Source organism: Hyperolius riggenbachi, chromosome 1 (genome assembly GCF_040937935.1).
Source record: "Hyperolius riggenbachi isolate aHypRig1 chromosome 1, aHypRig1.pri, whole genome shotgun sequence".
NCBI lineage: Eukaryota > Metazoa > Chordata > Amphibia > Anura > Hyperoliidae > Hyperolius > Hyperolius riggenbachi.
In genome coordinates this window covers 679015377-679041580 of record NC_090646.1, presented here as the reverse complement: position 1 = coordinate 679041580, position 26204 = coordinate 679015377, and the positions used below count along the sequence as shown (strand labels likewise).

At 47.7% G+C, this 26204-nt stretch overlaps 1 protein-coding gene across 5 annotated transcripts in view; it reads left to right on the top strand.

Annotated features, from left to right (window-relative positions):
- The window catches only part of LOC137561290 (zona pellucida sperm-binding protein 3 receptor-like), a 58799-nt gene extending 45670 nt beyond the window's left edge, over positions 1-13129 (top strand). For 2 of the 5 annotated variants that reach the window (XM_068272563.1, XM_068272587.1), the window contains 2 exons: positions 9842-9941; positions 11646-13129. In XM_068272563.1, coding sequence (XP_068128664.1) covers positions 9842-9941; positions 11646-11693 — 148 coding nt within the window. In that variant the 3' untranslated portion in view covers positions 11694-13129. The remainder of the gene's footprint in view (positions 1-9841; positions 9942-11645) is intronic. The other 3 variants (XM_068272555.1, XM_068272572.1, XM_068272581.1) reach the window with 3 other exon arrangements.
- Positions 13130-26204: the final 13075 nt, after the last annotated feature.

Here is a 26204-nt window from a genome sequence, read left to right as displayed (position 1 = left end):
TTTATTACATAAGATATAGATAGATAGATAGATAGATACTAGCTGATGACCCGGAATTGCCCAGGTATGTATTTGGCTGGTGTTGGCTCTGCCCACTTTTTCTAACCCTAACACACAAACACTTAATGACCAAGTATGTGAGCTTTGGGGTCTTTGGCATCAATAATTTGTATATTCCCATTGAAATTAAACAAATCAGATTGGCTGTTTGTGACTCCGCCCCTCTGCGGCATTTGAATCCCAGTCACCCAATGACCAACTATACCAGGTTTGAGGCATCTGCTATTAACAGTGTAAAAATGGCAGCAATTTAAATTTTCCCTTTGAAAATCAACAGGTGAATTTTTCTTTTTAGAGAAGGTAGCGCCTGCACAACCAGGACCTCTGTTTATATGCAATAGGTGCAAGTAGGAGTCCCAATTTTTATTTCCCTGTGGTTGTATGGTAACAGTCTGACGTCTGTGATCTCTTCACTAAGAAATCCACCACCACACCACAAGGGACCAGACTCACCAGACGGTAGGACCTATACTAGGCCAGGTCCCACATCGGGACACTTAGGGCTGTCACCCACCTCCTCTGGATCATCCACTTGCTAGGGGTCAGTTACTCACATACTTGCCACCATGCATCACAGAAGTATTCCTCAAAGGGAGAAAAACTCCACATAGTGTAAAACCGTATGTGTTTATTAGATTATGAAAAGCTATTGCACTTACAATGGGTTGACATGTAAAAGGACGTAGAGTTTTGGGACCGGCTCTCTCCCATTAGGCTGGGCTCCGGCTGCTGTTTTGTGTCCCCTCTCGTGCTCAGAAGGGTATCCGTGCGCGCTGCAGTCACCGCTCCCAGTCGGGACGCCGTTCCGTGTGCCCACGCCTAATGTATCTTGTTGCGACCCTCACTTCCGTGCCTAAGCCCCGCCCAGCATGTTTTGTCACAAGGACTCATCAGGAGCTGGGGCTTGGCACATCTGTGAGAGTTTAGATGTCTGCTATATATATATATACTAGTAGACCTAAGCCCGTTTAAAAACGGGCTCTAGGTCTGTGTTTCTGGGCACGCGCGTGTGCCCACCTCCCACCGCCGCGTCCGTCCCCGCTAACCCGCCACGCGCAAACACACACCACCCACCGCCGCGCGCGACCGCCGCCTGCTCACCCGACGCACATACGCACATACCCAAGAAGCACATACCCAAGGTGGAGGTGGATGAATGCAGTTGGTGCAGAGGGAGAGGAGCCTTACGGCCATTTCGCGCTATGCGCTTCTACGAAGGCAGCCTCCGTAGAAGCGTATAGCGTGAAACGGCCTTAAGGCTCCTCTCCCTCCGCACCCGCCACACTTCATCCACCTCCACCTTGGGTATGTGCTTCTTTTATACTCATATGCAAGTTTTTTAACATGTGTGTCTAAACGCTGAAGTTATGAATAAAAGTGAATGACAGCAGTGCCGGCGCTTCTCTTCTCCTTCCTACATACAGACATTACTTTGCCTGAGCACGCTGAGGATTCACACCACCCATGCCCGTTAGTGTGTGACAGTGCCGCCTCCTTCCCCCTCCTCCCATCCCTTCCAGAGGATTTACTGCAGTGCCAGCGTTTCTACACCTTCTTTCTCCATGACATATATATAAACATGCCTAAAAATAATTACTCCAAATATGTATATCAACCCCTTGTTTTTCTAAAATAGGTCCCTATAAGTGCCCCCCACCCCTTTTTTTACCTGGTATGTGTACTTTTTCTGAACAGTGCACCTCTATGGAATGTTTGTATATGTAGTGTTCCAAAGCCACTAGAAACATCACCTGGTCTACCAGAAGGCTCTGGGAGAAATATTCTGCATAGCTAAACAGCTTAGGCTGTGACATCACTGGTAAGGTGGGCCTACATACCAGTATACAGTATTACATAGATATAGGAAGGTTTGTGATGCGGAAACCAGGGTAATAAACGTAAAAGTGGGTATCTTGACCATTTCAATAAATGTTTCTATATGTCAATAAAGTGCTTCTCTAAAGCATAAAGTGAAAAACAGAAGTTGTCAGATTTAAAATTAAAAATTTCAGAAATAAAACACTTTGGCACTACAGGACAAGTTGAATGATCATTTAACCGGTTTTAATCTTTTTTTTCCTGATCACTAACGTCTCCCCAGGTCCCGTTTTTCCAGGTGGCTGGGGGGATGTGGACGATTGGGGAAAAGGACCAGGACGCAGGGAACCAGAGGCTCTGCATCAGTGGCAGGGCCAGCAGAAGCTTGTGCAGCTAAGCTCCACCCCTTGCATGAACACCAACATAATTTCATTATTACACATTGCTCAAAAATGCAGCGGGGGAAATGGCAGGCACAGCGGCATCACATGGGCCCGGCAGTGATCACATTATCATATATAGCCCACCCCTTTGATCAGAAGAAGATCTGATGCTGTGCTGGACTTTATCGGCAACAGCGCCATCTAGCAGCAGTCATTTTTCCTTTATCAGACTATATACGATATTGTATGCTATGGGGGAAATGGCAATGTTGGACATAGTCCAACATAGGATTGGAAAGGATTGGGGTGGGTGGTCCACAAAATAAAGATACATTTTATACTGAAAAATAAGAATGTGAATACTCCGGCTGTGTGGCAAAAAACAGATAGCTGTAGGATCAATAAATGCTTGAAAAATGTGTACACATGGTAAAGCTAAAGGTGCATTTCTGGCGAAATGCTGTAAATAATTTTTTAGAGCAAAGAAGAAATGGTGGGTTTCATTCCGCTTTAAGGAGCGGTTCACACTACAGTGGATGCAAAACGGAAAAGCATCTCCTAGGCAGATGCATTCCCATTTATTTTGCATCTGCTTGCAACAATGGATACTCGTCCACCCGGGTCACATGTTCTGCATCGATCATGTTGGCCCATGTGCATCGCCGCTCACCTGTCCCGCTGCCGCTCGATCCATCTATATTCAGCTGCATTAGCCCAATTCTCTCTAGCAACAGGGAAAATGTTCATTGGTCCACATGAACCAATGAGAATTCTCCCTGTAGCTGAGGATTCCCATTGGTATTTTGCAGCCCAATGGAGATCCCCATGCTTCTGCCGGCAACTAGGCTGCATAGGAGGAACGGGACACGTACATTTTACATCACAGCGGTGCTCCAAATGGGTGAAGCAGATGTGGCAACTAGCCTAGTGTGAACAGTGTCCATTCTCATAGGCTTTCATGGCATACATTTTTTACCGTCTGGTCCGGTTAAATGTGCCAAGTTCAGACTCTATGTTCTGCTTGGCATTCTGCTGCAGATCCGTTTTTTATTAACAAGTGGAGGATCCTATTTTTAACATTAGAATCTGCTTCCTGCGCTAAGCGGAGCTTAAAAAAAGTCCTGAACGGGTACTTTTTTCAAGTAAGTTAAAATGTTTTTTTTTTTTAAACTGATATTGGAATACCATACTATAAGGCACTATAGGCACATGCCTACAGGCCCTTGATGATGGAAAGGCAGCTGATTCCCCTCCCTGACTGCCTCCCTACCTCCTTCTCTATGCAGGGTCTTGAGAAGAATGTAAACGATAGCTCACTCATCCAGCTCTTGGCATTCCACTGACAAGATCTCAGCAAGGGAAGTCAGGGAGAAGTGACAGCTGGGACAGCCAAGTGTTGTGGTGCAGTTCGGCAGGTCTTTGTAGGTTCATGGATGGCAAAGTTTATGGTGCCAATACATCTGTGCCTATAGGCTCCTGTGATGTAAATCTGGGCCTGCTTTCGCTGCTTATCTCTTCCTTTAATGTTTTCACAATTCACCCATGGAGGGTTACAGGCCATGGTGATGGACCATTGAATCATTGGGGGGGGGGGGGGGGGGGGGTGTGCCTTTTCCTACAACTGTTACCCCTGTGTGTACTTTATATCTTTAGCAGATGAAATGTCTTACAAGCTTAAATTGCAGCTGCTTGTGTCTGTCGAGATTAATGCACAGAGAGCAGAGGAAATATATCTTGTTATGTGCAGTATAAACATTTGTAATTGTGTGTGAAACCTGATACCAAATGCAGGATTTTCATGCTGAAGATGTTTTGCTTTCAAAGAACAATTCTCTGTAGTCTTACATGCAGAGACCAACACTGACTGTGCCACATTTCTCATGAAGTACAGACTCCTCTTTGCTAGTGATTTGTTCCAATGCAGCTAAAATCTACACACAACAAATTACAGCTTTTACCTCTCATGTGATATTTAACATGAAAAGTGGTAAAATGCTTACACAGCTACTTAGACATTAATTGTACACTGTCATTTTATGAATAGTCACATGGTTATGAATAGTGTTTCTTTAACCATCTCCATGTTTGGGTGCGCTGGATGTGGGGCAGATGATGATTTGTAGCTGGTGTGTGGAGGGGTTGGAGATGACTTGCCTGGCCTGGCTCTTTCTGGTTCAGCCACACCCAGGATAGGAAACTCCCATCTCCTCTGCCACACCCCTCTGACATCATCTTCTGCCACACTCCAGGAAAGCCCGGACTGGGGGCGCAGGACCTGGGAAGGGCACGCATGATGGGGCTAAATTCGCCTCCATCCTGGCAGGGGTTAAGCTAAGGAGCCTTCGGGGTGACGTGTGGGGACTGGCCAATCAGGAGTTGGAAGGGGCGGGACAGGCAGGAAGAGGGGTTTAAATAGCAGGGGCGGAGCTAGCGGCGGCAAGGTTCGCCGGAAGAAAAGGAAGCTCTAAGCTCCCTCGTGTTGCGCAGCGAACTTTTTAGGCATGGAGGTGGAGGCTTTGATTGCACGGATCCGCCAGGAGGCGGCCGTGCGCGGCGACGAGTGGGTGGCCGGCCAGCTGAGTACGCTGGATGCAGCTCCGGCCTCGGTCACAGCGGGGGTGGCCACGAGGGCTCGGACGGTCAGTCCTCCTGAGCGCCTCAGTCCGAGTGCCTCCCCCAGAGCTCAGCGCCCTAATGGGAGCCCCAACGTGGACCCTCCAGCCCCCCCTGCCAAGCGGCCAAAGCCAGGCAGCAAGCAGGCGGCTGGGAGGAATCCCCAGCATCTGCGGAGCTCTACCGGTGGTGCACGGAAAAAGCCTTCCCCACCCGCACCGCCGGCGCCTTCTGTTCCCGCCACAGCGGCGGTTCCCCGCAAGGGGACCAGGCCTGCTCAGCGCCGGAGTGATTCCAGGGCGGGTGCCTGCGCCCGCGACAAGACGGCGGGCAAATCCGGGAGGCCGGGTCAGCTCCAGGGACCTCCTTCTTCAGGCCCGCCCGGGCCTGTCACGGCAGCTACCACGGAGGTGCGTGCCTCGACGTCTAGCCAGGCCATGCAGTCCTTCTCTGCTGGCATGACGGCTGCCCAGTCCCCTGGGCTGGCTCCCCCCCTTACTTCCCCCTCTTCTGCCGGCCAAAGAGCGCACCAGAAAGGAAAAAGGCCCCAGCTCAGGGGTGAAGAGCAAAGAAGCCCTCCTCGAGGAGTTGCCGGGGTTTCCCCCAGGCAGAGCTCGGGCTCCTCCTCGGAGGGTGAAGTGTCGGATGATGGCCTTCAGGATGGATCTGGTGCTGCGGCTGACCTGGGCTCAAACCCGGTGCAGCCAGGTGAGACTGGGGTTTCTTATTATGGGAGGGCTGGGGTGGGCGGTGCGGTTAGGGGTAACAATGATATTGTGCCTTTAAATGCTGTGCCTGTTGCTGCATCTGCCTTACCTGCTTCTGCTTTGGCGAATTCTTTGTTGTTGGGCTTACGCAACGTTTTGCAAGTTCCGCCGGTTTCCCCACCTGTTGCCACACCTCCTGTTACTCCCAACGATCGCTTAGGTGGGTACCCCGGGGCAAGCAACAATCCCGTCGGCGCAGGTTTTACCTTCGCCCTTACCCCCTGTTCCCGCGGCGGCGGTGAATCCGGACTTGTCAGGCCCCGGCCTTCCACCGGTTTCGTCACCCGCTCCGCCAGCAGTGTCCCCTCCCACCCTGGCATGTGATCAAGTCAGGTTGGGGGATGCGGCAAAAGGGGAGGTTTACCTTTGTTTTGAGGGCCCTTTAGGGACTCATTTAAAGCAGGAGGTAAAAGAACGCATATGGAGAGGAGAATACGTAGAGATTTTCTCCTTACTTCAGTTAGAAAAATTCAATCTTGACAGAGCGAAGCCGGATGAAAGTAAAAAGGAGGAGGAACGTAGGCGTTCCAATGACGTTCCAATGAGTCTTCAGGAAAAAGGGATGACTCCGGTGAGGGTACAAGGGATGGAGCGGTTCCTAAGTAGATACCCAGATTCGGTCGCTGCCGCTTTTTTGTTTCGAGGTTTTAACGACGGGTTTGTAATCCCCAGTGAGTGTAATCCGACTTCTTCCCCTCCTTATCGCAATCTGAAGTCGGTGGCCCTGCATCCTGATGTTATCTCTCAAAAATTGACCAAGGAGGTTTCGTTGGGGCGCATGGCAGGTCCATTTTGGGAACCTCCGCTGGATGACCTTGTGGTTTCCCCACTGGGCTTAGTACCCAAAAAAGAACCGAACGCTTTTGGTCTCATACATCATCTGTCATACCTGAAAGGGGCGTCGGTCAATGATGGTATAGATCCAGGACAATCATCCGTGGTTTATAAGTCATTCGATGAAGCGGTAAAATGGGTGAGGCGTTGTGGTCAAGGGGCGTTGCTGGCAAAAACGGATGTCGAATCTGCATTCCGTTTGTTGCCAGTACATCCTGACATCTTTCGTTTACTTGGTTGTTTCTGGGACGACAGTTTTTTCGTAGATCAGTGTCTCCCCATGGGTTGCTCCATCTCTTGCCAATATTTCGAGTCCTTTAGTACGTTCCTGGAATGGGTCGTAAAAGACGTTTCGGGTTTGAAGTCAGTCATTCATTATCTGGATGATTTTTTGTTCCTGGGTGCCAAGGATTCGCAACATTGCGGGTATCTTTTGGCAACCATGCAGCAGGTTTGTGAATCTTTTGGTGTTCCGCTAGCTAGCGAAAAAACTGAAGGTCCTCAGACAACCATCAAATTTTTGTGTATTACGATCGATTCGGTCGCCATGGAATGTCACTTACCAGACGATAAAGTGGCGGATCTGCGACGCACGATAACGGAGGCACTGGCAAAGAAAAAGATTACTTTGCGCGCGCTACAGTCTTTATTGGGCAAGCTGAACTTTGCATGTAGAATAATGCCCATGGGGCGCATTTTCTGCAGGTGACTGGCGGCAGCCACGGCTGGAGTTTCAATTCATCATCATCGTATTTGCATGGTCAGTGAAATGTGGGAGGATTTGACAATGTGGCTGTCCTTTTTAGCCGACTTCAACAGGCGCTCGGTATGGATGGACGAGATTATTGATAATTTCGACCTGGATCTGTTTACCGATGCCTCGGGTGCATGCGGCTACGGGGCCTACTTAGCGGGTCAGTGGAGTGCAGAACCTTGGCCAGGTGAATGGGTTCAGGCAGGTTTTACAAAAACCCTGTTGTTATTGGAATTATTTCCCATTATAGTGGCTGTAGAATTGTGGGGTGGTAGTCTCCGCAACAAGAGGATTAGGTTGAATCGTGATAACCTGGGTGTTGTATTGGCCATCAACCGGGTTTCGGCATCCACCCCCCCCCCCCCCCCCTGCTGTTCGTCTGCTTCGTCATCTGGTGTTAGTCTGTCTTCGCAATAATATGTTTGTCCATGCTGACGCCCTCTCTCGTTTCCAGTGGGATAGTTTTCGAAGAGAAGCCCCGGGAGCCGAGCAACAGGGCCTTCGCTGCCCGGAGGCCTTGTGGACGATTCCTTTCGGAAGATAGAGGAGTGGATGCAGCGGTCGGTATCGTCCTCCACTTGGAATGCGTATATGGCTGTATGGGCCCAGTGGAAATAAATGTTGCAGAACAGTGGCGTTGGTGACTCGGCGGAGGATCGGTTGTGCGTTTTGTTCCATTTCATGGCACAGAATGGGGCAGAGGGTGTGTCACCTTCGGCTTTAGCGAAAAAACTTACAGCTCTTGCCTTTTTGTTTAAAATGCAAGGAGCTCCTGATATTACAAAAGATTCTCGGGTACGTTTAGCTCTGATGGGCTATAGGTCGGGTACTTCAGTATGCGACACGCGTCGTCCTGTGTCGTTTGCAATTTTGTCTGCTATGTTTGCGCATTTGGCTGATGTATGTCTGTCCTCCTATGAAGTTCGTCTGTTTGCTGTTGCATTTTCGCTTGCCTTTTTCGGTGCATTCCGGATAGGGGAGTTAGTCAGTGCTAGCAAGGTTAAGCAAGGGGGTTTGCTACCAGGTGACGTCTCCGTGGTATCTGATTCAGTGGTAGTTTACCTTCGCAGGTCAAAAACCAATCAGTTAGGAAAAGGCAGGTTGGTTACCCTCTTCTCGCTGCAGGGTTCCCCTGTCTGCCCGGTGGGAGCAGTTAGGTCCTTCTTGGAAGTTAGATCCACTCAAGGATTATCCTTTTTGTGCCACGAGGGGGGATCCTCCTTGTCCCGATTCCAATTTGTGGCAGTTTTTAGAAAACTGCTTGGCCTTCTGGGTTTTGATCCCCTTAGCTTTGCATTTCATTCCTTTCGGATTGGGGCCGCTACGGAGGCGGCAAGGTGGGGTTTAAATAATACCTGGATAAAACGTATTGGCAGTTGGGAGTCAGCTCGCTTTCTCTCTTATGTCAGGCCACATCTTTTGTGATTATTGTGCCGGGTACAGGTTCAGTTTTTGATATGCGTTTTTCTTTGTTATTATGTGTTTCAGGCGCCTCACCTTGCCTGGTCTGGATCCTTGGCCATTCGTACGTTGCCTGGGGAGCTCGGCGGGCAGGAGCGAGGCCTGAGGGCCGCCAGTTGGGCGTGTCTCGAGCCCAGGCTCTTTTACGATGGATCGGGGTTCCCGGTATGCTGTGGTCTCGAGTGGTTCCAGAGGTCCACAGCTTTGCCAGGCTGGATCGCCCACCTGATATTTTAGTTATACACGCCGGGGGGAATGACTTGGCGTCACGATCGACCCGGCGTATTGCCAGGGATATAAAATTTGATTTTTTGAGGCTTAGGTCTAGCTTCCCAGATATGATCGTGGTCTGGTCTGAGGTGGTGGGCCGGCTCAGGTGGAGGCAGGCGAGATCGGTAGATAGGATTAACAGGGCACGGATAAAATTGAACAGGGAGGTTTCGCGTTTTGTAGTGCGTAATGGTGGAGTGGCCGTGCGTCACTCAGATTTAGAGGTGGACACGTCCAGGTTTTTGAGGTTGGACGGAGTCCATCTTAATGCAGTGGGTACAGACCTGTGGACTCTGGCTCTCAGTGAGGGAATTCAGAGAGCTTTGCGTATGTGGTGGGCCGCGCAGGTATGAGGTGTCCTGCCAGCTCGGGGTGGAGGGGGTTTCTGTATCCGGAGGGGGTTAAGAACTGAGAGGTGAGGTTGCGCCGTGGTGCGTATACCTCCGAAGGAGGTCAACGGCTTCAAAAAGACTGGGCGGAATACAGCTGTCCCTGAGTCGGAGTTCACGGCTGGGGGCCGGTGCTAAGAGCTGGATTCCCGTTTTGTTAATATGTGTTACATGTACCTCCGGATACCTCCCCTTTTGTTTTGTTCTCTAAATTTTTGCACTATTGTTAAGTTTTAATAAAGACTAACGGCTGTTCTGGCCTTTATTTTTCCACGTTAATTGCAGTCCTGCGTTTTTGTTATAATGTTAGATTGTATAAGTTAGGTGGGGAATAGATGTGGGATGTTTTTTGAGAAGGATGGGGTGATAGGCTATGCCCTCATCAAGTCACCAAGAAAGCAAACCAACTGCTTTATATAAGTATAGGGCTATAAGTAGATAGATAGTATTTTCTAATGTGCAGCCTCTATCTTGTGTCTTCTTGTTATGCAGACCACTGTTACTTTGGATTTTGATACCATTCCTGCTGCTTCTGGCCGTGGCTCTTGCTGTTATCCAGTTTGCTATGTGGATTCGGAAGAAACGCTCTAAAGTGAGTATCTGGCCTGATTTACTAAGTGACTACTGGACTGGAAAACACATATGTGATAGAAAACCTGAACTTAGAGCAAACAAGAAATGCTGGGTTTCATTCCACTTTAATAGATTATTTACAGCATATTATATACAACCAGCATTTTTTTTTACTAGAACAGCATTCAAAGGGTTAAACACAGGCCTTAGAAGCTCCTCTGCAGGGAAAGCTGGAGGAATAAGAACTGGAGATAATGTTATCGTGTGTTTAATTGTATCAATTGAGAAATGTAAACAAACCCTTCACTGACACTTTAGGCTCTCCTGCAGACAGTGAGACAATCAGAAAGCATTTCTGCTTAGGTTAGAACAGTTGTGCTCAACCTTTTTTGGCCCGAGGGCCGAACTTCAAATCAAGAAAAATCTCGAGGGCCGGAACACATGCATACAAAATTTTGATGTAAAACTTTTAGCGTTTTTCTAGTAACATTTAACATGGTGTTGGAAATGGAAAGAAAACGACAATATAAGAATTGTTGTACTCACCATTTGATGCACATTTTCTTAATGAGAATTTTGCGGCTGTTTTTCAGAAACCAATTTCTGTCAGCTCTGTGTGGGGCTGAGGGGGCTGTCAGCTCTGTGTGGGGCTGAGGGGGCTGTCAGCTCTGTGTGGGGCTGAGGGGGCTGTCAGCTCTGTGTGGGGCTGAGGGGGCTGTCAACTCTGTGTGGGGCTGAGGAGGCTATCAGCTCTGTGTGGGGCTGAGAAGGCTGTCAGCTCTGTGTGGGGCGGAGGAGGCCTTTCAGCTCTGTGTGGGGCTGAGGAGGCTGTCAGCTCTGTGTGGGGCTGAGGAGGCTGTCAGCTCTGTGTGGGGCTGAGCCTGTGTGGGCCTGATTCCTATTGGAGGAAGGTTCCTGCAGTAACCAATGAGAGAGGCTTTCTAACTATCCCAGCGCTACCCGGGGCTGAATACGCAGCACACGCGGGTGTATGCGCGGGACTACTTACTTGCCGAGTGCTGATACTAGTATAACGGTCTGTAACAATACCACCCGATTCTCTCCCTCTGCAGGACACCGTCGCGCGGGCCACATAAACTGGCCTCGCGGGCTACAAATGGCCCGCGGGCCGTAGGTTGGGCACAGCTGGGTTAGAAGATGAATAAAAGTCAGCTTTCAGAGCAAAAAAGAGGACTTTGGGAACGTATAATTTCTAAATGAATAATAATACTTATGCACAAAAGCAAATATGATAACCGTATGGCATATAAAAATAGGTAAACATGTTTTTATTGAATATTATGTCAGGGTTTTATACCACTTTAAGATCTCTGCGGAATATCAAATCATAGCTGGTATTTCTGATTGATTGATGAATGCAGAGGTCAGTGTACACAAGAGATATGAGAACCTTGTTTCCTGATTCTACAAAATAATTGGATATAGCTAACAATAGAAAATTAACCACTCCGATGTTATATGGAAGCAGAAGACATCACACCAGATGGCAGTTGAGCAAAAGTAATCTGCTGGGGGAAGGGAGTTGTGTGTATGTGTGTATGTGTGTGTGTGTTTGTTCTCTGCAATTCTCCTTTAATTTTTAAAGGGTCTTTTATTAAAGGTTTTAGTTACCTCTAACCCCTGCTGCTCTTATTCCTTACAGGTAGGTGTGTATTGCAGCAAACCTATAACTATAACCATTTTCTTTTTCTACAAATTTCAGGATAAGACGCAAGATGACGAAGCAAAGACTATCTCTATGGAAGAATAGGATAATCGCGAGGTTGACATGAGGCAGAAGGATGCTGGAAATGATCCCTAGAAATACATTACTACCCAGAATCCCATGCTGCGATCTCTGCTGGACACTGATAGGATACACACCACTGGTTACCACATGCAGCAGATATCCTCACACTTTAACCAGGGTGTCTATGAATGTTCTGAAGGGTTTAACACGATAAAAGGGCTAAAGCCGGCTCATTATTCATTTTTCTGATATACACAAATTCATAAATAAATATAAACGTAGCATTCTTTACATAGCATCATACATAAATATGTGAAGAAAAGCAAGTCTGGCTTCTGGTGGTCATCTGGCTGCCATCTCATGTCTCTGGTTGTAACACAAAATAAGTCATCTCTCCAAGTGAAGAGTAATTCATTCCGACATAAAGATGGCAGTCAAACTTTCGGGAACAACTTGGGCCTCTCTATCAAGGAGAATAATGTCTCAGGTGGGAAAGAGGTGAAAAATCTGTTTAAATCTTATGATTATCATGCTAATATCTTTACCATCTGCATGCATTCTGCATTCACCGCACATTACTCACTGATTTGTTACCGGGGCTTTGATAATTAAGCCCAGATGGCTCTGAAACATTGGCTATCATCCTTTTATTGGAATAAATAAACCTTACTTTGGAACAACAACTTATTTTACTTTATAGTGACTATGATGATGACATCAACCAGCTGCAAACGTACAGGACCCTCCGTACAGCCGCATGCCACCCACCACATGGTTACATTCTTATATAAAAGTCAGCCCTGATCCACCTTCTGCACCAATAGCAGTGCGGTACTAGGATACTGGTGGCTCTGGATTGGGCAATGGTCCTGGCACTTATATGCACACAGGACCATTGCCCAACCCAGAACCACCAGTATCCTAGAACCGCGCTGCTGTTGGCGTCAAAGGTGGTTCAGGCAGGCTTACGGAAAGGCCGTACGTAGCATGCGCTGCATGAACGGCAGCATTTTGAGCCAAAGTGTATTAAAGCTACTTCACATTTCGCACTAGAAGGAGCAGCCGGTACTATGAAAGGAGTGAGCGTAAGGTAAGAGTGCACACTACGCAGCACTACCAAACGTAGCGTGCACAAAGGGGTTTCTATCTCGTACTGCTCAATATAAGTTGTGCTGCAGAATAAATAATGCTTTTCATACATTAGTGTAATCTCACCACAGCTGCTTTTGAAATCAAATATCATATGACAAATGTTTTATATTTCATAAAATAAATGTATCACATTTAAAAAGTGATCTAGATTCCGTTTCCTGTATTAACCACTTTATCCACCACTACAGTACAGTATATCTATGTCCTCTGTGACTTCATCTAAGCCACGAGTCAGTAGATATACGTCTTGTAGCAGAAGCAGTGCTGTGCAGGATTGGGCATGCTCCTGTGCACATTTCTGCCACTATCTGATGCAGCACTAATTGGTGAATGGGAATAAATGTTTCCTGAGCTAATGAGATTGATTTTTATCATTAAAAATACTTTTATTTTCTCAGTTCATAGTGAAAAATACATTCTGTAGCATTATTTCAGAATAAAATATCTTCCCCATAAATTGTGAGAGTCAGGAAAATAATCAATTTGTGTTTTTTATCTACAGTATCACTTTTTATTTTTAAACTGGAATTGGTAATACTAAGAAATAATGTGTTTTTTCTATTTTTTTCTCCATGTTTTCTCATTAAACTTCATAGAAAACAAAATTGTTTAAGGGAAAAAATGGCATACAATGAAAGCCTATTTTGTCTTGAAAAAAAAACAATATATATTTCATTTCTGTGTCATAAGTAGGGATAAAGTTATTTCTGATTAAATAAGGAATTAGCTAAACTGTCAAAACTGCTCTGGTCCATAAGTGGGAAACGAAGTCTGGATGCAAAGTGGTTAAGGTTCACACAATTGCATAGAAAGCTGTATAGACTTGTGGCCACAGAGCATAAGCAGTTAGATGACGTAGTTATGGAGACCCCTGTAAGGGGCTAAAGTCAGTTTCCCCGCCCCCAATGATGATGTCACGCAGTCTAATACCTGTACTTTCATGAAAGCAAACCCGTGACTTTTTAAAACATATAAAAACCATATTACCTGATCCCTCATCCCCTCTGGACACTACCCATGGCACTTGCGCTTTTCCTCGCCGGTTCTTTTACTCCCTTTTCTATTAAATACGAGCCTGAGTCATCCTGGGGTCATTGTGGCATGCAAAAGTGCACATGAGGTCTAAGCATGCCCAGTGTGTTCTCTTGTGCAGCAGAAAGCTTGCTTCGGCACTGTTCATCCAAGGAAGCATGGCTAATGCAGATGGTACTGAGAGTGTTTAAAAGTGTCCCATTGCAGTTGATGCATCCCCTTCTGGCTTGCTATTCAACAAGCTCTCAACAACGACATCCACGGCGGCCTGGAGGGGGAATAGTAATAAACACGGCCAGGACTTGTGCAGCAGCAGGATCAGCCATATACCGGCTGTATCCTGCGCCCAAGTCTCCTGCACCGATTCCTCTCGACAAGCCGTTTGTCATGGACTTCAGCAGATTTCAGCAAACAAGGCCAGCTGAGTCCGGCAAAAATAAGAAGCAAGGGGCGCATGCACAGCACGGCAGCAAGAGGACGTCTTCCTTGTGAGATCTGCACTGTAACTCATGAGGTCGCTCTCCCACTGGGATTAAAGAGGACCCAAACCAAACATTTTTTTTAATCCAAAATATTTAGTTGCACCCCTCTGACACATACAAAGATAAATAAACACACCTTTAAGCCTATGAGCAGTTTCAGTGTATGCTTCTCACCCTCCTCTTTGCATAACTAGGGTTATACAGGTGGCAGCCATTACCTCTGAGCTTAGTAGGAGGTTTTAGATCACGGGTGTGTTTGTCATCAGCTACCCTCTCTCACAGGGGCGTCGTCTATGTGAAATGTCACAAAAGCTGAGATCACCTCCCCTGTGACATCATCAGTAGCAGCCTGTGTTTTGTTTTTGTTTTTTATCTCCTCCACCAGTCTGCCGGACTCTGTCCCAGCAATATGAAAGGAAGGGAGGGGTTCCTCTAATAAATGTAAAATATTTTATATTTGTCATCATGCAGCTTAAAAAAAGCTGCTGTTTATTATTATAAGTTAGAAAATAGATTTCATTTCTGAAATCTTGCATTTTTAATTTGGGTGTTTCTTCAACCATTTCCATGTTTGGGTGCGCTGGATGTGGGGCTGATGATGATTTGTAGTTGGTGTGTGGAGGGGTTGGAGATGACTTGCCTGGCCTGGCTCTTTCTGGTTCGGCCACACCCAGGATAGGAAACTCCCATCTCCTCTGCCACACCCCTCTGACATCATCTTCTGCCACACTCCAGGAAAGCCCGGACTGGGGGCGCAGGACCTGGGGAGGGCACGCATGATGGTGCTAAATTCACCTCCATCCTGGCAGGGGTTAAGCTAGGGAGCCTTCGGAGTGACGTGTGGGGACTGGCCAATCAGGAGTTGGAAGGGGCGGGACAGGCAGGAAGAGGGGTTTAAATAGCAGGGGTGGAGCTAGCGGCGGCTAAGTTTGCCGGAAGAAAAGGAAGCTCTAAGCTCCCTCGTGTTGCGCAGCAAACTTTTTAGGCATGGAGGTGGAGGCTTTGATTGCACGGATCCGCCAGGAGGCGGCCGTGCGCGGCGACGAGTGGGTGGCCGGCCAGCTGAGTACGCTGGATGCAGCTCCGGCCTCGGTCACAGCGGGGGTGGCCACGAGGGCTCGGACGGTCCATTCTCCTGAGCGCCTCAGTCCGAGTGCCTCCCCCAGAGCTCAGCGCCCTAATGGGAGCCCCAACGTGGACCCTCCAGCCCCCCTGCCAAGCGGCCAAAGCCAGGCAGCAAGCAGGCGCCGGTTTCCCCACCTGTTGCCACATCTCCTGTTAACCCAACGATCGCTTGGGGCAAGCAACAATCCCATCGGTGCAGGTTTTACCTTCGCCCTTACCCTCTGTTCTCGAGGCGTCGGTGAATCCTGAATTGTCGGGCCCCGGCCTTCCACCGGTTTCGTCACCCGCTCCGCCAGCAGTGTCCCCTCCACCCTGGCATGTGATCAAGTCAGGTTGGGGGATGCGGCAAAAGGGGAGGTTTACCTTTGTTTTGAGGGCCCTTTAGGGACTCATTTAAAGCAGGAGGTAAAAGAACGCATATGGAGAGGAGAATACGTAGAGATTTTCTCCTTACTTCAGTTAGAAAAATTCAATCTTGACAGAGCGAAGCTGGATGAAAGTAAGAAGGAGGAGGAGGAATGTAGGCGTTATCGATTGATTCCGCGTACGTTTCAAAATTGGCTACAAGCTTTTTCCATTTTGGCGAGTGTGATCGGGGAGCGGCAACCGGAATGTTGCTCCGCTTTATTTTGCTATTTGGAATGTATAGGAAAGGCTCATCGTGCTTACGGCGGCATAGCCTGGCTCCTGTACGATGAGCAATTCCGGCAACGCAAGACAGTGCGTCCTGCGATACGCTGGGATCAAAAAGACATCACGCTGTGGATGGAATTGACGATGCCGTCGGGTCATAGCAGCCAGCCCTTTCAGGGTGGGGCCAGTGGTTCAGGTTCCGCTGGACAGCTGGCCACAAAAAAAAAGGGGCTGTGTTGGCAATACAATGAGGGGTCTTGCCGTTTCGGGAGCTCGTGTCGCTTCAAGCATGAGTGCTCGTCCTGCAATGGTAATCACCCCGCCTCAAAATGTTAAAAGGCGGGTAAAGGACGTTCCAATGAGTCTTCAGGAAAAAGGGATGACTCCGGTGAGGGTACAAGGGATGGAGCGGTTCCTAAGTAGATACCCAGATTCGGTCGCTGCCGCTTTTTTGTTTCGAGGTTTTAACGACGGGTTTGTAATCCCCAGTGAGTGTAATCCGAATTCTTCCCCTCCTTATCGCAATCTGAAGTCGGTGGCCCTGCACCCTGATGTTATCTCTCAAAAATTGACCAAGGAGGTTTCGTTGGGGCGCATGGCAGGTCCATTTCGGGAACCTCCGCTGGATGACCTTGTGGTTTCCCCACTGGGCTTAGTACCCAAAAAAGAACCGAACGCTTTTCGTCTCATACATCATCTGTCATACCCGAAAGGGGCGTCGGTCAATGATGGTATAGATCCAGGACAATCATCCGTGGTTTATACGTCATTCGATGAAGCGGTAAAATGGGTGAGGCGTTGTTGTCAAGGGGCGTTGCTGGCAAAAACAGATGTCGAATCTGCATTCCGTTTGTTGCCAGTACATCCTGACAGCTTTCATTTACTTGGTTGTTTCTGGGACAACAGTTTTTTTCGTAGATCGGTGTCTCCCCATGGGTTGCTCCATCTCTTGCCAATATTTCGAGTCCTTTAGTACGTTCCTGGAATGGGTCGTAAAAGACGTTTCGGGTTTGAAGTCGGTCATTCATTATCTGGATGATTTTTTGTTTCTGGGTGCCAAGGATTCGCAACATTGCGGGTATCTTTTGGCAACCATGCAGCAGGTTTGTGAATCTTTTGGTGTGCCGCTGGCTAGCGAAAAAACTGAAGGTCCTCAGACAACCATCAAATTTTTGGGTATTACGATCGATTCGGTCGCCATGGAATGTAGCTTACCAGACGATAAAGTGGCGGATCTGCGACGCACGATAACGGAGGCACTGGCAAAGAAAAAGATTACTTTGCGCGCGCTACAGTCTTTATTGGGCAAGCTGAACTTTGCATGTAGAATAATGCCCATGGGGCGCATTTTCTGCAGGCGACTGGCGGCAGCCACGGCTGGAGTTTCAATTCCTCATCATCGTATTCGCATGGTCAGTGAAATGTGGGAGGATTTGACAATGTGGCTGTCCTTTTTAGCCGACTTCAACTGGCGCTCGGTATGGATGGACGAGATTATTGATAATTTCGACCTGGATCTGTTTACCGACGCCTCGGGTGCATGCGGCTACGGGGCCTACTTAGCAGGTCAGTGGAGTGCAGAACCTTGGCCAGGTGAATGGGTTTAGGCAGGTTTTACAAAAAACCTGTTGTTATTGGAATTATTTCCCATTATAGTGGCTGTGGAATTGTGGGGTGGTAGTCTCTGCAACAAGAGGATTAGGTTGAATTGTGATAACCTGGGTGTTGTATTGGCCATCAACCGGGTTTCGGCATCCTCCCCCCCTGCTGTTCGTCTGCTTCGTCATCTGGTGTTAGCCATTCCAGGAAGATGCACAGCATGGACAAACATATTATTGTGAAGACAGACTAACGACGTGGCTGACGCCCTCTCTCGTTTCCAGTGGGATCTTTTCGAAGAGGAGCCGAGCAACAGGGCCTTCGCTGCCCGGAGGCCTTGTGGACGATTCCTTTCAGAAGATAGAGGAGTGGATGCAGCGGTCAGTATCGTCCTCCACTTGGAATGCGTATACGGCTGTATGGGCCCAGTGGAAAGAAATGTTGCAGAACAGTGGCGTTGGTGACTCGGCGGAGGATCGGTTGTGCGTTTTGTTCCATTTCATGGCACAGAATGGGGCCGAGGGTGTGTCACCTTCGGCTTTAGCGAAAAAACTTACAGCTCTTGCCTTTTTGTTTAAAATGCAAGGAGCTCCTGATATTACAAAAGATTCTCGGGTACGTTTAGCTCTGAGGGGCTATAGGTCGGGTACTTCAGTATGCGACACTCGTCCTGTGTCGTTTGCAATTTTGTCTGCTATGTTTGCGCATTTGGCTGATGTATGTCTGTCCTCCCATAAAGTTCGTCTGTTTGCTGTTGCATTTTTGCTTGCCTTTTTCGGTGCATTCCGGATAGGGGAGTTAGTCAGTGCTAGCAAGGTTAAGCAAGGGGGTTTGCTACCAGGTGACGTCTCCGTGGTATCTGATTCGGTGGTAGTTTACCTTCGCAGGTCAAAAACCAATCAGTTAGGAAAAGGCAGGTTGGTTGCCCTCTTCTCGCTGCAGGGTTCCCCTGTCTGCCCAGGGGGGGGCAGTTAGGTCCTTCTTGGAAGTTAGATCCACTCAAGGATTATCCGTTTTATGCCACGAGGGGGGATCCTCCTTGTCCCGATTCCAATTTGTGGCAGTTTTTAGAAAACTGCTTAGCCTTTTGGGTTTTGATCCCCTTAGATTTGCATCCCATTCCTTTCAGATTGGGGCCGCTACGGAGGTGGCAAGGTGGGGTTTAAATAATACCTGGATAAAACGTATTGGCAGATGGGAGTCAGCTCGCTTTCTTTCTTATGTCAGGCCATATCTTTTGTGATTATTGTGCCGGGAATAGGTTCAGTTTTTGATATGCGTTTTTCTTTTGTTATTGTGTGTTTCAGACGCCTCACCTTGCCTGGTCTGGATCCTTGGCAAATTCGTATGTTGCCTGGGGAGCTCGGCAGGCAGGAGCGAGGTCTGAGGGCCGCCAGTTGGGCGTGTCTCGAGCCCAGGCTCTTTTACGATGGATCGGGGTTCCCGGTATGCTGTGGTCTCGAGTGGTTCCAGAGGTCCACAGCTTTGCCAGGCTGGATCGCCCACCTGATATTTTAGTTATACACGCCGGGGAGAATGACTTGGCGTCACGATCGACCCGGCGTATTGCCAGGGATATAAAATTCGATTTTTTGAGGCTTAGATCTAGCTTCCCAGATATGATCGTGGTCTGGTCTGAGGTGGTGGGCCGGCTCAGGTGGAGGCAGGCGAGATCGGTGGATAGGATTAAAAAGGGCACGGATAAAATTGAACAAGGAGGTTTCGCGTTTTGTAGTGAGTAATGGTGGAGTGGCCGTGCGTTACTCAGATTTAGAGGTGGACACGTCCAGGTTTTTGAGGTTGGACGGAGTCCATCTTAATGCAGTGGGTACAGACCTGTGGACTCTGGCTCTCAGTGAGGGAATTCAGAGAGCACTGCGTATGTGGTGGGCCGCGCAGGCATAAGGTGTCCTGCCAGCTCGGGGTGGAGGGGGTTTCGGTATCCAGAGGGGGTTAAGAACTGAGAGGTGGGGTTGCGCCGTGGTGCGTATACCTCCGAAGAAGGTCAACGGCTTCAAAAAGACTGTTTGGGCGGAATACAGCTGTCCCTGAGTCGGAGTTCGCGGCTGGGGGCTGGTGCTAAGAGCTGGATTCCCGTTTTGTTAATATGTGTTACATGTACCTCCGGATACCTCCCTTTTTGTTTTGTTCTCCAAATTTTTGCACTATTGTTAAGTTTTAATAAAGACTAAGGGCTGCTCTGGCCTTTATTTTTCCACGTTAATTGCAGTCCTGCGTTTTTGTTATAATGTTAGATTGTATAAGTTTGGTGGGGAATAGATGTGGGATGTTTTTTGAGAAGGATGGTGTCATGTCCCACGACTTTGCGATTTATTTTCATTTATCTGTGTTGACACTCTGCTGCCCCCTACTGTCCATTATCGTTGTTTGCTAATGCAGAGATTTATTGTACTGTATAATTTTCCCTTCTCAGCTCCTGTAGTTAGACTTGTGATGCTTAACTCCTCCCACTCTGCTGTGAGGAGCCATTTTATGCCAGTACATGATTGTATGCAGAAGTCTCTCTGTACCTGGTCAAAGTATCGCCTTTTACCTATTGAATTGTTCACTTACAAGATCTGGAGTGTGAAAAATAAACACTTAGACCTCTCTTCGTGTCAATTTGATCGAGTTAAGCTGTCTGATGAGACTGTAAGGAGTGAGCCATACTATTACAGGTCAGTCACACACACAGAGTAAGCTGTCTCAGTAATATCTACACTCACTGCCAGCATAGCCGAGTCAGAACAGTAAAAGACGGCTTGCCATTACAGAAGAAACTGTTTCACAGAGCTGTAAGCCAGTTACAGCTCCAGCAGCATACAGTCAAAGACTACCAAGCAGAGCTGGGACAAGGTCCTCCAGCACCCAAGGCTGAGACACCAAAGTGCGCCCCTCCATCCCTCCCACCCACCCCTGCCATCACACTGATTGCTAATAGACTAAGAGGGCCACAGGGTCCACAACCTCCCCAACACCTTAATATCTAGTTATCTGGCTTGCAGTCACTGCCATGTATCCCCTTTTCTTATTTATTTCTGCTTTAAACACAATTAGGAATGACAGCTGAATGAATTGTGCGCCCCCTCCTACTCTGCGCCCTGAGGCTGGAGCCTCTCCAGCCTATGCCTCGGCCCGGCCCTGCTACCAAGGCACTAACAGTGTCAGCCCAAATCATCAGGGTGTGTGTGAAAGCAGCTTCGGACTGACCCACCGAAGTACCGAGGATTTGCTCGGTAGTCCCCGCCTCCACATCTCCGGTGGGCCCCGCCTCCACTCCTGGGGTGAACAAATCCCAGCCTGCAGCACAAAGTTTCTCCTCTCAGCGTATGAATCATTCATGCTGAGAGGCTGCTGCAGGCTGGGCTGGGCTGAGCTGTGTCCGGGTAGCTCCGCCCCCCAAGTGATGCTGGGCTGGGGCGGCAAGTTTCAAAGGCTACAGCCCAGCATGAAGAAGCAATATACATCAGCAAGGAGTGAAGTACTGTGCGGGACTCAGGAAGAGGTAGGGGCCAGTGCCACTGTGACTGAAAGCAGGGGTGGGAGAACGATGCAGCTGCACCTCATAACCCAGACCATCAGAACTATATTACCAACAATTACTGCAGCCATTTGAGCAGGGGTTGAGAATCCTGCCTTACCCTGGCTGTCATTCTCTGCTGCCCTGTTATAAGTTATTATTTTCTAGCTTCCCCCTGCAGTAGTGAACTTGGCACTAGCTGCTCTAACCCCGCCCCCTGCTCTGTCCTGTGCTACGTGAGCCTTATGGAGCTGCTGGGGCTGATGGTCAGAAGGCCTCAGCAAACACATACACCATGCAGTGTTCCCTGAGTGTGACTGCAGCATGGAGAAGAGAGGCAGGTGAGAGACTGTAAATTGCCTGGCTGGCTGCTATATCCCTGATTTCCCTCACCACAAGATGTTCAGCAGGCTGTATGTTCTGTACTGTCCTTAGTCACCTGGGCTCTGGCAGCTGCACGTTTATCTACTCTGTGACCTTTGCTGAACTCTTAGCTGACATCTCACCCTGATTTGCATCCACACATGCAGCCCACCCAGCAGCGTGATATCTGCCTCTGCTTAGCCACATGTAGCCCTTCATATCTGTATTCCTAAATGCTGCAGAACTAACTGGAAGAAGCTGCAGAACAGACTTCTGCCTCCTCTGTAACCCAGGCAAGGCTCATACTGTAGCCTGCCACAAGCTAATGTGAGCACTGAGGGGTTGGGAGGATTAGAGAGTACAGATGATATAGGAAAAGTGGGCTTCGGATGGCTAATTTTGCACACTTAAGGGAGCAACAAGCCAGATAATGGGGTCAGGTAGGGCTGGGAACTGTGAAAGACCTGTCAGGTGGTCCAATGTTTTGTGACAAGAGGATTCCTGCAGACAATGAATAAAGCATTGTGAGTGTCACTGATGTGCACCGTATCAGGGCCTGATACAGCAACCCGGCTTTATTAGACTGCACAGCTTCATTCCCTCCTTGCTGATGCCAGGTAGCCATGGCCCTGTCAAATTGTTGCAGAACAGGACAGGAATGGCGGGATCTGTCTGTGGAGGTGGCCAGGAATGAGACAAGAGATGCGACTTCTGCATTGTTATAGTGCAGGCTACAAACCCCAATGCTGTCCAGTTCCAAAATGCTTTACATTACACCTGCATCAGGACCATGTGAGTCAGGACATGGACTTCAGTATCCCCATCTACTCCATTATGTTCAGGCATCACAGCTCAGAGCATTAACTGAGGGACTCACAAATATTACGTACGAGGAGTCCATGTCATGTCGTATTAATTTCATTGGACAAAAATGAGAACTGATTTAAGCCAATTAACTTATCTGTATGTTTTTGGGATGTGGGAGGAAACCGTAATGCTCAGATGAAACCTACGCAGACATGGGAACATACAAGCTCCATGCAGATAGTGCCCTGGCTGGGATTCAAACCAGGGACCCAGCGCTGCAAGGCAAGAGCACTAACCACTATGCCACTGCACTGCCCTCACGTCGCCGTGTTGCTGACATGCCAGATCCATGGGATGAGAAGAGGGGGGGGGGGGGAGAGGTTGTAACAGGATATACTTCTTAAGCCCCCTTTAGTCTGTCAGCTCCCTCAGTGTTTATACTTTACTCTCCATTCTGCCATTATCAGCTCAGTAGTCGTGGACTACTGCACACGCACAGCACTAGCCACACGCCTCCGCAATCATGCTTCATTGCCAGGAACGTTCTGTGCCTGTGCAGTTAAAGCAGAACTGAAAAAACAAAAGTTTGACTTGTCTGGGGCTTCTGCCACCTTGCAGCCTTCCTGCCCGACGCTGGTCCTCCTTGATCCTCCATTCTACCGCTGCAAGCTACTTTTAGCTCAGTCGATTTGGCAACTGCTCCTGCACGCCCTGGCCCACACGTATATTTCTCTGCAATAGCGTCTTGCGCTATTAGCGCAGGACACTATTGCGGGAAGGAAAGAAACGCCTGGCTTGCCGTCGACTTACAAGTCCACAGTACCAAAAGTACCTAGCGGCGGGAGAACAGAGGAATGTGGAGGACCAACGCGGGACAGGACAGGTGCAAGGGGCTGGCTGAAGCCACAGGTAAGTAAAACACTTTTGTTTGTTTTTTAATTACAGTTCCGCTTTAAGGCTTGTAGCTGCGCAGGCACAGAATACTCTTGACTATGGGAGCACGATTGAGGAGATTTTGAGGCAACGCATGCGCAATAGTCCCGACTGAGCTGAGTTGTGGACTTTACTAGGGATGACAGCGACAGGACAAGCGGCAGAACAGAATGGACCAGATGGATACTGAGGAGTTGATGGACCACAGGGACTGGAATAAGCCCCAGGTAAGTATAACTCCTCTTCTCCCCCTGATGACAGGCTGTGGAGTTAAGGTCCACTAGACACCAGGGAACTGTATAGGGGAACGAGGGGACAACTAGACACCAGGGAACTGTATAGAGGCAGAAGGACCACTAGACTACAGGGAACTGTATAGGGGAGGATGCACAAGATGCCAGGGAACTTTTATAGGGCAAGGAGGAGGTCCACTACACACTAGGAAACTGTATAAGAAAGGAAGGTCCACTAGACTTCAGGAAACGGTATGGGGAGGTTGAGCCACTAGAATCCAGGGAATTGTATAAGGGAGGGAAGGGTCCACTTGATGCCAGGGAAATGTATATTGGAAGGAGGAGGTCGACTAGACTCTTCAGGATTGCTGCATTTCTTACTACTTGGAGACACTTGACATTACTTGTCATTGCTCACAATCACCATATCTAGCCTAGTGTGATATATCTGTATGATGCATTTATATAGCATTTACATCTTCTGCAGCACTTTACAGAGTACAAAGTCATGTCACTGACTGTCCTCAGAGGAACTCACACTCTAATCCTACCATAGTCATAGTCTAATGTCCTACCATATTATTATAATGTATTTATATAGCACTGACATTTTCTGCAGCACTTTAGCGTACATAGTCATGTCACTGGCTGTCCTCAGAGGAGCTCACACTATAATCCTACCATAGTCATAGTGTATTGTCCTACCATATTATTATAATGTATTCATATAGCACTGACATCTTCTGCAGCACTGTACAGAGTGCATAGTCATGTCACTGACTGTCCTCAGAGGAGCTCACAATCTAATCCTACCATAGTCATAGCCTAATGTCCTACCATATTATTATTATTATTATGTATTTATACAGCACTGACATCTTCTGCAGCACTTTACAAAGTACATAGTCATGTCACTGACTGCTCACTGGAGCTTACAATTTCATCCCTACCATAGTCAAACTGTAATGTCCGACCATATTATTATCATGTATTTATATAGCACTGACATCTTCTGCAGTACTTTATATAGCACTGACATCTTCTGCAGTACTTTACAGAGTACATAGTCATGTCACTGGCTGTCCTCAGAGGAGCTCACACTCTAATCCTACCATAGTCATAGTGTATTGTCCTACCATATTATTATAATGTATTCATATAGCACTGACATCTTCTGCAGCACTGTACAGAATGCATAGTCATGTCACTGACTGTCCTCAGAGGAGCTCACAATCTAATCCTACCATAGTCATAGCCTAATGTCCTACCATATTATTATTATTATGTATTTATATAGCACTGACATCTTCTGCAGCACTTTACAAAGTACATAGTCATGTCACTGACTGTCCTCAGAGGAGCTCACAATCTAATCCTACCATAGTCATAGTGTAATGTTCTACCATATTATTATTAGATATTTATATAGCAGTGACATCTCCTGCAGTACATTACAGAGTACATAGTCATGTCACTGACTGTCCTCAGAGTAGCTCACAATCTAATCTTACCATAGTCATAGTCTAATGTCCTAACATATTATTATTATTATTATTATGTATTTATACAGCACTGACATCTCTTGCAGCACATTACAGAGTACATAGTCATGTCACTGGCTGTCCTCAGAGGAGCTCACAAACTAATCCTACCATAGTCACAGTCTAATGTCCTACCATATTATTATTAGATATGTATATAGCACTGACATCTTCTGCAGCACATTACAGAGTACATAGTCATGTCACTGACTATCCTCAGAGGAGTTCACACTCTAATCCTACCATAGTCCTAGTGTAATGTCCTACCATATTATTATTATGTATTTATATAGCACTGACATCTCCTGCAGCACATTACAGAGTACATTGTCATGTCACTGATGATGTCAGAGGAGTTCATAATCTAATCATGCTATAGTCTAATGTTATGCCGTACAATTATTATTAGCGTTATGTATTTATATAGCACTGACATCTTCTGCAGCACATTACAGAGTACATAGCCATGTCACTGTCCTCAGAGGAGCTCACAATCTAATCCTACCATAGTCATAGTCTAATGTCCCACCATATTATTATTATGTATTTATATAGCAATGACATCTTCTGCAGCACATTACAGAGTACATAGTCATGTCACTGACTGTCCTCAGAGGAGCTCACAATGTAATCAATTTCATATGTATGGTAACTAGGACATCACTTTATATTAATATTACTTTATATAAATACTATACAAAGATTTGCTGGGCAGCGGTGTCTCAATTACAGTGCTGCTATGTACATTTGGCCCTGTCCATGATACATCAAGAACCACCTTCCAGTGCATGGTCACGCCCCTTTTTCAACGCAATCATGAGATGTGTGGGCCCCAGGTTGAAATTCCTTTGGTGGGCCCCCAGGGTCCCAGTCCGACCCTGTGTGAAAGGGACAGCTGCAGCTCTGACACAGCTCACCTACCTCACACAGCTACAGGCCTTTCCCCTCTGCTCTGTTCTAGCTGCCTGTCACCATGTCTCAAGAGGAGTCTGCAGAGGGTGAGGCACAACTCCAGTCAGTGCAAGAGGAAAGCACAGATCCAAGTCTGCAGTCTAGTGACACAGGAAAGAGGCTCACTAGGCCACCTTGGAAGGTGAAAGAAAATCTAGAAA